We start from the raw sequence: 15,164 nt of genomic DNA on the forward strand, positions 1-15,164 counted from the left end.
ATAAATTAATTTGAAGAAAGTGGGTAAGTACAATGCTATATTTAACCACTAAGGCTCACACTTGGTAATCACTTCCATAGTTAATCACATGAGGACAGTTGATGGTAATGGTAGATGTATCTTTGTCTTTTTAAATTCAATGCACTGTAAGTTTCAAGATTGAAATCATGGTATATTTTTCCAGGAATGGCACAGTTATACTAGGAAATAGCTAATTGGTCTGTTTTACTATGTAGAAAGAATTTCCATAATATTTTAAATTTTCATTGAAATGTTTAAATAAGCAACATCTGTATTAGGGTGTTTAATTGAATTTATTCTGTTTGTCTAAGAGATCTGAGGGGATGGGAAAGGGATGAAGAGGAAAGGGGGTCTGGGATAAATGATTTCACTGGAGTGGGGACCTGTGTGAGGAAATTGGTTCTACCTTTGCAGATTGTCAACTCTTGCAGTTTTTGTACTCCTAATAGCCAGGAGCACTGAAGGGTTAAGTGACTTAGCCTGGGGTGAGGTGAGATTTGAATCTAAACCTTCCTGTTTTTGAAGCCATAGTTCTATCTATAGCCTAGTTAGGAGTGTTTGGTTCAAATCCTCTCTCATACCCTTATTAGCTGTGTACCCCTAGACAAGACACTTAACTTCTCTGAGGTTCTGTTTCATCATCTTTAAATGGGGATAATAATAGCATCTGCTTTACAGGGTTATTATAAGGATCAAATAAAAGATTTATGAATTAAATTTGATCATTTTATGTGTGACCTGTCCAAACTGGTTTAGAAGCTCACAGTTCTAATGATTAAGGCATTGAATATCATGATTAATTATACGTGTTTATTTTATGAAATGACTATATTTTGTTAACTTTTTTTCCCTAGTCAGCTAGGGGAAACGTAGATCAGTCTTGGCCAGCAGACTACCTAAAATTATATGGTATTCTCTTGTACTGTTTTAAGATTCACTACCTTACACTAAATTTCAACTTAAAATAACTATTAAAATTGACAGTTTCTAATATGTATTTGGAAGAACCCTGGGATCCATTCATGTTTCCAGAAACCTCTCCATCTGTGTAGTGTAAAAACCTGTGTGATAATTGTTCTCCCACAGCATCATTTTCAGGGAGTTTTTCATTTATACTGACTTAGAACATTCTAATAGAATTTAGAAGTTTCAGTATTTATAAAGATTCTTTGTAAAGTCCTCATACAGTTCTTAAACTTAAATAACTTGAATTGTAAGTATGATGGAAGCAATCTCTTTTTATAGTAATTTATTGACTTTCTTTTCCTAGACTTTAGTTCTGCAAGCCATGGGACATGATTTATCTTTTTGGCTACTGTAACCTATTAAAAATTTTTTTCATTAGAATTGAAATACATTGTATATAGTTGTATAAAGTGTTAAACTTTAGTACATTTGTTTATTGTTGTAGACTGAATTCCTATGGTACCTAAAACCTAAGTTAGTAAACTTTTAAAAAGTATCTAAGGTTTTTAAGACCTTAGAGGAGGAAATGTTTGCCAGGAGAAATAATATGGTAGCCTTATACTTAGAAACTCAAATTCTATTGTCAGAATGAAAGCTTAATACATTTTATTAATATGCAAATTATCTTTTCAGTAAGGATTTTTGGAGTGGCTATGTGCTTTTATCAACTGTGGTTTATGTACCTAGTTTAGCATATTGAGGTTTCATTTTTCATCTGTTGCACCTGTGTAGCAGAAGGCATCCGTGTGATAAATTTTGCAACAGTGTTGTCATGAAAACTTGGTCTTTAATCCTTTAATTTAGAAAATGAAGGCTGAAGGGAACTATTTTATACTGTGAGGAAAAAGCTTTTCCCCCCACCATCTATACATTTCAGAGATACTAAGATTTATTGAAATATCAAAGAACATTTGGAGTAAACTTTAATTTTAAGGATTTGAAGGTATTGGTTGCCCTTTGCTGAAACATAAATGGTGTGCTCTATAATTCTCAAAGGGATGATATATGCCACATGCAGAAAGAGCATAGAGAGGGTGTGTGTGTGTGTGTGTGTGTGTGTGTGTGTGTGTGTGTGTGTGAATGGTGAAGGAAAGGGTAATACAGTAATTCTAGCAGTGAAAAGGGAAAAGGTAAGTGTTGGAGATAATCAGAAGCAGCAAGAAACTACCAGAAAGTATTTTACTATTATTAAATGAATTCTCTCATTTTATTTTAGAAGGTCTTAGATGATATCACAGTTTTGAATATTTATATTTAAATGTTAATTAATTGCTATTAACTAAATTCAGTTGTGTCCTACTCTCCATGACCCCATTTGTGTTTTTTTGGCAAAGATACTAGAATAGTTTGCCGTTTCCTTCTCCAGCTCATTTTACAGATGAGGAAACTGAGTTGTGACACAGCTAGTAAATATCTGAAGCTTGATTTGAATTCAGGTCTTCCTGACTCCAGGTTTGACACACTCTCCACTGTGTAGCCATGCTGCCCCAATCATAGTTATTATGAGACTGTAATTGAATTTTGCTATTAAAATGCCTTAAGTTCTTCTGAGCAGGGAGGAAGTACAATAGCTACTGCATGTAGGATGAGTATAAACATATCAAAAAGTGTTACTAAAATTAAATAGATTTTATATTTTTTGATAACTCATTTTTAAATTTAGAATAAATAGAATAAATTCTTTGACTTTCAGTTGCTTTTGGTGCATACTTTACAAAAACCAAACAGTTTTTGGTTTTACACTATTGATTCTACTCTGGTTTCAGTGGTGCAGAGCAAAACTATTTACTTCCTTATCCTGTCCGACCCTAGTCCTTCCCCCAATAGATTTAGAAATGAATGTGGGGACTACTATATTTATTACTTGCAATCAGGCATGTGTGCTATCTAATTTTATACAGAACTCTTCAATCAGCTGTTTTATTTCTGACTGAAAAGTAATTTATTTTATCCATATTGCATCATGACGAAATTAAATCACCTTTTCACTTTTTCCCAGACTTAGGAGTACTTTGGTTAGGAGGAAGTATTGCTTCAAATAGTCTGAATGTTTAGCAACCTAACAAGGATGTTGACTTGCCACGTATGCAGTGGAATTAAAACAAGTCAGGCTTCTTTGTATAGTTAACTTGAATATAGTTAACTTTTATCCCTGGTCTTGACAAGAAGAAAAGAATATTTCTTTAACAGCAAATTCAGAAGTTAGCTATTTCATTGAGTTAGTTGGAAGTTATTGATGCTTTTTCTTTCCTGGATAATCTTAAGGTTTAAACTTGTTATTTTACTTTTTTGACACTTTTTTGTTGCTTCTTATTTTTTCTAGGTAGTAGATTGGATTATAAGGAATTAATTACAAGGAAAATTTAGACGGGGTAAAGCTACAGAAAGAGAGGAAATTTGGGGCCTAATGTAAGGAGGAGCCTCCTAATATTGAAACTGACTTGGGAAGTGGTGGATTCCTCTTTGCTGGAAATCTTTAGGTAGGGATTGGATGACTTCTTGTCTGGTATGCTATTGAAAGCATTCTATTCTAGTCCACATATGGGTTGGATCATTTGGCCTTTGTGGTCCCATCCCACTTGGAAATTCTGTGACTCTGAAATGAAGGCAAATTGTGAATTAGCCATTTACTCTGCTTTTGTCAGAGAGACTTTTCATAGCTACAGTATAATTTCTCAGTGCTTGATTTTTGATCTTCGTATTTCTTTCTTAACTCCCTCTTTGCAGGAACTCTGTGGCATACTCCTATGACAATATCATTGTTATTTTCTAAGGCTTAACCTCCTAAATTCCTGGATTTCCTGAGTATATGTTCTTATTAAACAATGTTGTTCATTTTGTCCATTCTTTTTCTTTTGAATTTTCTTGTCTGTGTCATACCTTTGGTATCCCTCCTCTCTCCCTAGAGAATGTTATCCCCTTGAGGCCAGCAACTGTTTTCATCGTTTTTCTTTGTATTCCCCAGGCTTAACCCAGTGTATATCAGCATATAGTGTTATTTAGTAAATGTTTGTGGAATTGGACTGTGGATGTGAATTTTCATCTTTGTGGAAGATTTATGCAACTTTCAAAATGTAATGGTAACCCGAAAAAAGTTGGCTTCTTTGCATTCTTTGCTTTTGAATGTTATAGATGTGGTTAAAATTTGAGAAGGTAAGAAATGAAAAATATTGCTCACTGGAAAAGGTATGAGTTTCATTGTTTAAGTGACAGGTTTCTGGGAAGTTAATATGTGTTTTCTAATTGAATTTAGTGAATTCTCTTACTCTAAACTTTGTGACTCTTCCAGTGCCTACACAGATAAGGCTTCACACTGGGGGCACTTAGTAAATGTTTGTTGACTGATCAGTATGTCGTGGTTACACATTTACAGTTTAGCAGCTGCCTGTAGTGATATCTTGTTATGCAGTAAAACTTGAGTTACAGGTTACTTGGAGGGAAGGAGTGTCAGGTAAGCAGTTTTCCTTTCAAACAACAAAACTTGAAAAAAAAACTGTTGGGATGAAAATCTTTCTAAAATGTGTTACATTTTTCCCTATGTGAAACGAGCATGTGACTAGATGACTGGCCTCTTATAACTCAGGAATCTTAAGTCTGTTATTGAGTATCATCATTCCCTTGAAGACATCTTATCCCTTAGCACCCTTGTCGATGTTGGCTGCTCCTGTCATGCCCCTCAGCACTTTGGGCTAGGATGAGGTGCTGACATAATCTGCCTGTTGCCACCTTCATCCAGGAATCACTCTACTTTTCAAGTTTGCTTTTTCTTTTTTATCACCCTGCCCAGATCCTTCTTGTTGTCATCTATTGATCTTCATATTCTTATTTTTCCTTCCTTCCCTAGTGAGTTCAGCATCCAGCACACAAGTCTTCTCTGTCCCAACCTCCACTCATGTCCTTGGTGACTTCGGTATTTCCTTTATGACTCTTTAAAATCTTGACCTTAGATCAAACCATAACCCAAACTGTTTCACCTCCAAGATAATGAATTCTGAAATTCTCTTTGATTGCACCTCCTTTCTTTCTGCCTCCCCCATGACATCTCTGACTTTAGTCCTCTTTAGTTCTCTTAGGCCCTTGGTTTTTCTCCTAGTCCAGCTTTCTTGTGCTGGTGTTACTTTATTTCGTAGTCTTAAATTCGGCAGCTAGCTAAGCGTTAGGTACTTTCTCCTTTGCTGTTCATAGTCCTGAACACTGTTAGAGGAAGTCATGAGACTGTTTGCAGAGTACGCCATAAATTCATGTTATCAAACCTTGTCTGTGTAGGACAGGCCTTTTTTTTATTTATGATTGGCTATGTATGATATTCTTCCCTCAGCCCCAAGTAACTGCGCTAGTTCTTCTTTCTCTCCTCTTCATTTTCTAGTTTCAAGACCTTAACTTTGCCCCACTCCCATCCTCTATCAGCATCTGACCTTACCTCTTACTTTATGGAGAATTTAGAGACAATCATTTGTAAGTTTCTATAGTTCTCTTCTTTTGTATCTGTCTTTACATGTTCTTTCTTCCTTCCCCTCTAATCTCAGAGAAGGAGGACTTTCTTGTCATGTCTTATCCTTCTGCTCATATCCTTGTTATCTTACTCTCCTATTGCCTTCAAGAGCTTGCTCCATTGACCCATTTTCCTTTTTCATCCCATCCCAATCTAGTGACTTCTTTCCCATTGCCTACAAATCTACTGAGATCTCTCTTATCCTTAAAAGTAAATTCATTTGATCCTACCATCCCCTCTAGCTGTTAACCTACAACTCATCCCTTGCATTACTAAATTCTTGGTAAGAGTAGTTTACATTTGCTGTCTGTACAACTAGATCTGGATTGGTACTAATAAGAGGTCTTATTAGTCACATTTGCACTACATATTCTATTGGGCTGGAGCCAATTATCATAATTTACACAATTATAACATTGAATAGTATGAATTCAAATAGATGTGACTGTTACTCCTCAGCCTCTTCGTGTCTGAATTTCGACTGTACTGCTATAATGTAGTTCTTCCCACCAGTGAACTCAGTTTTTAAATCTAGTGGCTTTTTTGCTAGTCCTTATAATCTTATCCTTTATGTAGTTTCCAAAACTGTTGATCTGTTTTTGGATTGTTTTACAAGACGTTTATGACACTGCCCTAACTTTGTTGTCTTCCATCTTGTCTTATTCATTCTCAGACTCTTTTACTGTTCATCTTTTTTCCTATTCCCTCTTTTCCTCAAGCTCTGTCCTGGGTCACTTTTTGTGTACCTTTGTACAAGCACTCCTTTGGTGAACTCATATACCTACTCAGGCTGTCAACTGTAATTTCTTAACAGATAAACCCCAAATCTTTATGTTTATCCCAAAACTTTCCCCTAAATTCTAGTCCCACATCTTGCAGCTATCTCTGTAGACAGCTCTACCATCAAATTCAGTATATCCCAAACTGAAATTTTCATCTTTCTCCCTTAAAACTGCCTCCCCTATTCCATTTTTGCTGCCCCCAGTTACTCTGGTTCAAAATCTCTCTCCTTTCCCCTCTCTCTTTTATATTTAGTGAGTTGCCAAGTTCTGCACATTTTACCTCCCTAAAATGTCTCACATCTGTCTACTTCTCTTCCCTCATGGCTACCATCTATCCTTACCACTTCATTTCCAGACTGATGTAAAAGCTTCCCAAATTATCTCCCCACTTCTAGTCTGTCACCTCTATCCCCTTTTCAGTAAGTCCTTCATTACTGCTGTGAATATCAACTTACCAGATCCATCTAGGGTACTCCTCTGCTCTGAAACTTTCACAGACTTTTGTGGCTAAGATAACACAACACCTTCACACCATTCCATTGTCAGGCTCAAAGCTGTTTTTCCAGCTTTATTTCACAGTACTTCCTTTCACACTATATATTTTAGTCAAATGAATCTGTTAAACCCAATGTCAGCCAACAAGCGGTTTTCCACCTCTGCATTCAGAGCTGTGTGGGGCCTGGAGTATGTTCTCTGCTCATCCCTAACTTTTAGAGTTGGTGTCTTTCTTCAAGGCTGAGTTTAGGTGCCTCGCAGAGTGACCTTAACCTGATTCCCAACTGTCTCACTTAAGGAGTGTTCTTTTCCTCTTCAAATATTCTTTGACCATTTTGCTTGGGTCTTTTCTTTGCCCTTCTCAGGCCTTATTTAGTATTTTACTTAGCTTGTTTTTGTTTTTTAGTTTTCTAGGGAAAGAAGGTTCTTTGGTATTTATTTTTGGAATAAATTTGGTAAAATTTGGAATTTATTTTTGTTGTCACAATCCAGTGCCAAGTGAAATTACCAGGCGTTTGGGTTTTGGTCAGATAAGACTTTGACATATTAAGAGGTTACCACTTTACTACACAAAGGATTTAGAGGTGGAAGGGATTTCAGTCTAGTCTCAACTCTCTCATTCTAAGAAAAGTGTAAAGCCTCAGAAGATAGCAGTGAGTTGTGTTTCCTGACAGGTCCATGAGCTTGTAAGTCTCAAACCTAGACTCAGGTCTCTACTGTGATTACTCTTTATGACTCAATACTTCAGTTTCTGTGAAGATAGTGCAAAGAACTCTGCATCATTTCTATTATTTGCATCCAGTGCTAGCTGGCAATTTGAAATTAACTCTTTGGGATTGTCAGGTTTTCCTGGCAGAGAAAGGTCTCTAGACTTAGAAGACAGGGACAGCCCTTGGCAGTTGTTGGTGTCTTTGCTGTAGATAGTATGTTTTGGTATTTGAATGTAGGGGCTACTCTTTAATCTTTCAGATTTTATGTTTATTTCTTCATGCAGAATACTCTAGAACCTCACCTTGTATGGTGTGCAACTACTCTAGAAAATAAAAGACTAGAGAATTCTATTTCTTTAGGTTGGGCATTTAATGCTCACCTTAGGGCAAGTTATTGGAGGATGCAATGGAAAGGATGCTGGATGGGAATCAGAAAGGGAGTTAGCATCCCACCTCTCTCACTTGTAGTGTGGGTAACCTTGCGCAGATCACTTCACCTTTTTGTGTCATTTGTAAAATAAAAGGTTTAAGCTAGATGGCTTATGAATTCCCTTCTAGCTATCCTCCTTTGATCTGAGCCTTAGTTTCTTCATCTTTAAATGAAGGAGGAGATTGGACTCAGTTCTAAGATCCTTTCCCAAGATTTAAAGTCCATAAATGTGTATCTTTATAATTTTGAATAATTGCATTGTCTGAAGTGAAAGCTGTTGGCAAAGGATAAAATGTGTTCCTTGTTACTGCCTTAATGTTTTGTAGAATTCTAACGTATTTGCAAAAAGAATCATTTTTTGATGCTTGTATTGTTCAGTATTGATTTTGTTCTTGTAGAAAGGTTCTGTACTGTGCTGTCTTTTAAAGTATCCTGGGTCTCAACATACACAGGCTGCCATGTCTTCCTAACTCCTTTGTGGGAGTGCCTGATCTTACCCCAAACTGCCTAAATCCAGAAGACACATCACCATTTGGTATCTGTGGGACCCTGCGTGTGGGGACTGTGAACTGCTCAGCTGTTGTCATAAACTAGTCACAGTAGGGGAAGAGACTTAAAAAAAAAAAAGAGTCATGGGGAGAAGCTGCTAAAAGGGTATTTTGCTTTTGTTTCTCCTCCTTCAGAGCTGAAATTTGATGCCTGTTTTGGGGGGGGAAGGAGGTATCTGATGACTGAATGAAAGAACATTTATTATGTGCCCTGCCCTGTGCTAAAATACTGGGAATATTCATACAAAAAATGAGACAATCTGGGAGTTTGCATTATAGAGGAACTAACACACTTCTAGGGGTAATGAAGGGAGTGTCTGGGGAGTTACAGGGATGGTGAGTTGATTGTAGAACAGTCAATTGGTGGTCTTTTCTAGAAGCAGTGGTAATGGTAGTGTTGACTGGATTGATTCCTTAACTCAGAGCAAGAGGTAGACATTGGGAGAATGGGGAAGCAAGGTGCCTGGAAGGATGTCAAGAGTAGGTTAATGGCTAAGTAGGATCTTAAGCATGGTATGGTCTGATGACTTTAGGAACCAGTTAGATATAATGGGTAGTTGAATTTACTGGAACTGATTTAGAATTTCTGGAGTTGCATTTACTTTTTGATCAAGATAATTTTGACTCAGAGCAAGAGTTCAAAGGTGAGTAAATGAACTTCACTAGGAACTGGGGCTGTTGGTCTGGTGTGGATGTGCTATTGCAGGTAGAGAGGAGTTTGGGTATCAGCAGAGTAGATGGCAGGATGACTAGGGTGTATGGTTGTGTTTGGACCAATTCGGATTCTTCACATTGTAGGAATAGTAACTGATTCTTCCTAGTTTAAATGTACTTAAATATGGGCAAGGTTGCAATAATTATATGGCATGTGCTTTGCCTTGGTTTTCTATGTAACTCAGTTGATTTTTCTTACAGGAACATGCTTACCCAGCTGATGAACTCATGCCCTTAACCTGCCGGGGTCGTGTTAGAGGTCAGGAGCCAAGTCGAGGTGATGTTGATGATGCATTAGGAAAGTGAGTATACGAGTTTTATTTGTGCCCAAGGTTTAGACCACTTGCAGAAACTTTGCAAAATGGTTAATTTTTCAGGAAAATTTTTGTCATGTTAAGAAATCTGAATAGAAGCCTATGAATAGTGAATTTTGAAAAATTAAATCTTGTGATGGTGGAAAGGTGAAGACCAATACTCTTAGGTAATGCAAGATATGTTTAAACTATTCTTCAATGATTTTATGAATATAATGTTTTTTATATTTCTTGCAGTGTTTTAAGGAAAACATTCAAACTTCAGTTTTGTTTATACTTTGTCCTTCTGATGTGTTGATAGCTGTTAATTAGATTTCTTAGCTAATGTATAGTTTGAGTAGCAGCCCTCGAAAATAGTCTGTATGTAAATAGATTCAAAGTTAAATGTTAGTTGTTAGTCTGGAAAACAGTACAAGCATTTTATGAAATGACTGCTTTAATAAATCAAATGATTGCATTCTTAACCTGAAATAAACTTTTATCATAAAGCATTATTGATGCTTTTATATTAAGTCATTTGCTTTCCAAAAGTGAAATAATAGTTCTTCTTATAGTTTTAAGGGTTCTCTGGCAAATAAACCCTTGAAGGATGTATGCCCATTGTGATAAGTGCGTTTGGTTGCCACTGTAAATTACCTTTCCTAATAGAACGGAACAAACTGGGGAGAATAAAGTTAGTACCAAAGTTTTTCAGGATGAATAAACTTAGTGTGTATGTAAATCCAGTCTCTAGAAATAGGTACACTAATTGAGCATTTTAAAATACTCCATAGGACTAATTTTTCTATAATGTATTTTAGAGTTGTGATGAGCGAATAACAGAACCTTTTGTATTTGCTTCTTAAATGTTGACATAATTTAAGTTCTTTGTGCTTTTATTAAGTAGATAATATTTTATATTTGTCTTTTGTTTCTCTTTTTGGTCTTTTCTGTTCCTTATTACCAGGGCTAGTTAGACATGTTTATTAGGAATTGAATTAATCCTACAATTGATAGAGAGGACAAAGTACTCATGAAGAAAATTTTCTATTTGAAGTACGTCAGATGCAGTTGGTTAAATGATAGGAATCCATATTCTCAAAATGTTAGTTACAAAGTGAAATATAATAAACTTCTGTTTGATTGGGTCACAAATAGACTATTCTAATTAATCAGACATTGTGGTAAATAGTTATTTTATACCCATGCATTCAGATGACCAGTTTTCATAGAATTAGGAAATGATTGGATAATTTTTCACCCAAATTTCACTGACGGTTGAATCTTTCTCAGAGCTTTTTATGGTCTTACACTGAATTGGGCTCATCTTTATTAATATCAGTTATCATTATATGATAGATGACTACAAAAGTACTGGTTATGAGAGAGTGCTGGTAGATAGAATGCCAGATAACAGAGAGTCTACTGTATATGGATAAGACATTCAGGATTCTAATTTTCTATATCTGGTTATACTTGTTTCTTAGATTTTCCCTGACACTGATTGATACTTTGGACACTCTTGTGGTAGGTTCGATCCTTCCTGGATTTTTTTCATTCTATGAATTTCATATATATGCGTATTAAAGTATTATGAAGAGAGATGATGAAATAATCAGGAAACAGCACTCAAGATTGAGCTTGAATTTCCATATTTAGTCTCTTGAACCTTTGTTTCTAAATAAATCTTTTATTTTAGTGTCCCCGTAATTGGGTAAGATATAGCTTAGTCGTCAATCCATTCTATCCCCTGAAATTATTCAGAATATTGTAGAGATATTCAGCTACTTTTGTTTCTGATTTAATTTAAGTCATATGGTGTTACCATAGTCAGGAAACACAGATTTTTGTTCCTTCTGGAAGAAAATAATTTTAGTCCCTTGCCTTAGATGCTTTTACCCAAAAGTCACTCTTCCCAGTGATATTGAAAAATGATAAAATTATCTTTCTTATTTAAATAATATATTTATGCAGCTCCTCCTCCTCCCCACTAAATTAAAGTTACTTCTTCAAAGATAATTTTTTTCTTTTGGATTAATCCTATAATTTCATTAGTATAGGGAACTTCCTTGTGAAGAAACTCCTTCTACTTGCCTTTGTAATCTTAGAGTTGCCTGGGTTACTGAAAAGTTAAGTGACTTTTCTGGCATCAGATAAATCAAGATGAAATGCAAAGTCAAGAAAACCTGGGTTCAAGGCTGGCTTTCTGTCCACCAAATTCTTACTTTTAGTATTTATTAGACACATGATACAACTTTATTTATTAGCAATTAGATGTAAAATTAAGAAGCTTTTAGCTTTTTTAAGCTAGAGAAGATGACAGAATTTTTCAGTTATGTATCTTACGGAATAATGTTGAAAATTCTCCTTTTCCATCTTTGAGAGAGCTCTTGTATTTCTTTTGATTTTATTAACTTTCCTTAACTTGTTTCAAAAAATGAAATTTTCCTGAATTCATTGTCTCACTGAACATATTTTTTAAGAAGTTCATTTCCTTTTCCCTCTTACTTTACTGACATTCATTCCCTTCCTAGAAAAGAAAGTCTGAGATGAAAATTTTTTTAAGTTTTGGGGAAAAGGATTTTTGACTAGAAATAGTAAGATTAAATTTCACATGCTGAAATTACAAGATGTTATAGTTTGATTATTCTTCTTAGCTCATGCCCTATGTAAAAACAGGAAAAACTTAAGACCTGCATTTTTAAATTTCATTTCAGAGTTATTTTAAATTGGATAAGATTTTTTTTTTCTTTTGAGATAATGTTCCATATAGTGATTTAAAAAAAATAATTCTGCGGTGACTGTTGAAATTATTACTATTGGGCTTCTTTAACTCATTAAAGCTCTTCTTTCTTCTCCTGAGCCTATTTCCAGGACTTTCTTAATCTAATTAGGTCTTTTATTTATTTGAAAAGTTTTATAAATGTGTAAACAGGGGTGTTAATCCCCATGCCCTGTTTTTTTTCAGTAGTCTTTGGGGGTTCCTCTGTCATAGAGAGGATTAGTTTTACGAGAAATATGTCTTTATCTCAAAAGACATGAATTGTCACCTTGGGAGAAATGGATTCTCCTTTGGCATAGGACAGAAATTGCCAAGACTGAGGAGCGGGGTCAGCAGTGGGGGTAAGGACAGACAGTAGGTGTCATGTGTATCTTTGCTCTGATTATTGGTAAAATTCTCATCTCTACTTTATTTGCCTGTTTTACATTGTCCTCTAGTCTAAACTTATGGCTCCATGGCCTGATATGCTTTCAGGAATACTACTTTTAGGCATCATGTATTCTTTATTAAAAAGCCTCACTCTTAACTCCAGCCCCCCTCCTAAATGGTTTCCTCACAAAATTGACGAACCTCTCTAGAAACTGGGTAATCAGATTTCTTGATTTTCAATGGTAGCAAGCACTCCAGAACAATAAATAATTATTTAGGTGTGGCATTGCATTAGTCATTTTACCATTGGGATTCAGCTTCCTCATCTGTAAAATGAGGGGTTTTGACTAAATGATCCCTAAGGTTCCCTTAAATTCTAAACCTTTATGACTTTTAGAGAATTCAGAGTACCTAGGCTAGTAATCCCAGTTTTAGAACCCATCTTCAAGCAGTGTCAGGGGGAAGTCTAAGGTAGCAAGCAACATGACATCTTCCAAATTGTTATTAAAAAATTATAGTTTGGATCTTCTATTGTTTTTACCCTAAGGAAAAATGTGTACCATTTTGTGGTTGTTACATGCCCTAACTCCATTTTTGAGTGTTCTTTTCCTTAAATAGTTTTAAGATGAGACTCTAAATGGATTGAAAGCCTCTCTTTTAACCATGTGGTGGTGATGGTTTATTTTTCAGTAAAGCAGTTTAATTTTTAAAGAAATACTTGGTTTTACAACATTTTGACTAAATAAAAGCACTGACATTTCTAATTCACTTTGACTTTAGTTTGTGATCTTTTTTTCTTTTCCTGTCCTGTATTAAGTATTGGAAGATAATTATGTGGGTAGGATTTATCATCCTTAAAGCTGTACATAACCTGATAGCTTTTACTTTGGTCTTTTCACTCTTTATTAAGTGATGCTTTGTTTTATCAATAAAAGTACTCGGTGCATTGTTTTAACTGATTGATTCTGGTAGAGTACAGTGGGCCTTAGGCTAGTATAATTTTCAACTTAGGCTCTGTGCTTAAGGTTACTATGAAATTGGTAGTGGGAGAAGCATGAGTGAACAGACTTGAAGATAAACTGAGAAGGAGGTGTGGGAAAGAAAATCAGTTTTTAAAAAACCCTTTTTTTTGAAAAGTTTTCATTGTGGTCTAGGCCAGGAGTGGGGAACCTGCGGCCTCAAGGTCACATATGGTCCTCTAGTTCTTCAAGAGTGGCCCTTTGTGTGACTGAATCCAAAGTTTTGGATTCACCTGAGGACCACATGTGGCCTTGAGGTTGCAAGTTCCCAACTCCTGGACTTTGTTTTACATAAAAAGAACATTTCCTTGCTAGTTATATGCCTCTTTTGAGTGGAGGTGTTATAGACTTAAGAAAAGGCCACTTTTTTCCCCCCCTTCTAGTGTTGACTCTATAGAAAATATAGGAGGAGAACTGAAAACAAGATAACATGGACTAAAGAGGTTAGAATCTGAGGAGAAAGCTTTGGGGAAAGGAATGTTCTAAAAAAGGCTAAAATAGAACATTAAGGCTCCATGCTAAAATAAAGGTCTAGTTTGAGATGCTTTTATTCCATCAGAATTCAAAAAGATCTTGTGCTTGAGACTGACAGCCTTCAAATGTATTAACAAGTCTTAAAATGGGCTTAATTTGGGTTCCTTTGCTTGGCTCATTTTTTTTCTGGATTTACTCTGCTTGTACTATTACTTGAATAAGATGCCACTCTCTTTTTATATTATTTTCTAGGAAAATTTACTTTTATGCAGACTTTAAAATTTTAATGAAATACTTCAAAGATTTGCACAAAACTATTGGTGTGTGTACTTATTACATCAGCATAAATTTGCAACCTATTTATTCATTCATAGATCTTCTTCAGGTGTTACGGAGAGTGAACATATTCATTTGGTAGCTGACTTAATAGCCTCAGTGATCAGGCCCTTTTATGACAGACTTTCAACTGGACTTGGGTCCTTTTCAATTTGCAGGATGTGCTGCTTATATCCTGGAATGTGCTTTTCTGGCTTAACCTTTTGAAACCCAGGTGACATCCATTTCTGTAATGAGACATCAGAGTAATACTAATCACACTTCATATTTTTATAGTGCTTCAAAGTGCTTTTCTTCACAGTGGCTCTGTGAGGTAAGCAGCAAAAGTACAGATGAGGGAACTGAGGCTTAAGCTGGTTAAAGGGAGATGGTGACTTGCTGTGGGTCATATAGCCAGTAAGTGTTAAGAGTTTGAACTTGGATCCATGTGCTCTAAATGAAAGACCTGTGTTCTTTCTTACTATACCAAATTGACTTGCTAGGAAATAAAGGAGTGGGACTTGACTAAGGAAACTAAAAGTGAAATAACGAAAAAGATACTTTTAAGAAAATTAGAACCAAACATCTAAACGTTCAGACGAGTAGATCAGAGAAAACTTACCTGCCTAAGTAATGTTAAGAACCCTTTCGAGAATAATTTCCAATGCCTGCACTGAGGAACTAAGAGAACTCCTCCCAACCAGGGTTCTTACCCTGTATTGCACAGTCACACTTATCAAGGGTGATGAAAGCA

At 35.6% G+C, this 15,164-nt stretch overlaps 1 protein-coding gene across 2 annotated transcripts in view; it reads left to right on the forward strand.

The window, feature by feature from the left end:
- The window catches only part of EDEM3 (ER degradation enhancing alpha-mannosidase like protein 3), a 60,741-nt gene that overhangs the window by 8,203 nt on the left and 37,374 nt on the right, over positions 1-15,164 (forward strand). For both annotated transcript variants that reach the window (XM_072648398.1, XM_072648399.1), the window contains exons 3-4: positions 9,360-9,460; positions 10,939-10,978. In XM_072648398.1, the coding sequence (XP_072504499.1) occupies positions 9,360-9,460; positions 10,939-10,978 (141 nt within the window). The remainder of the gene's footprint in view (positions 1-9,359; positions 9,461-10,938; positions 10,979-15,164) is intronic.

Source organism: Notamacropus eugenii, chromosome 2 (assembly GCF_028372415.1).
Source record: "Notamacropus eugenii isolate mMacEug1 chromosome 2, mMacEug1.pri_v2, whole genome shotgun sequence".
Classification (NCBI taxonomy): Eukaryota; Metazoa; Chordata; class Mammalia; order Diprotodontia; family Macropodidae; genus Notamacropus; species Notamacropus eugenii.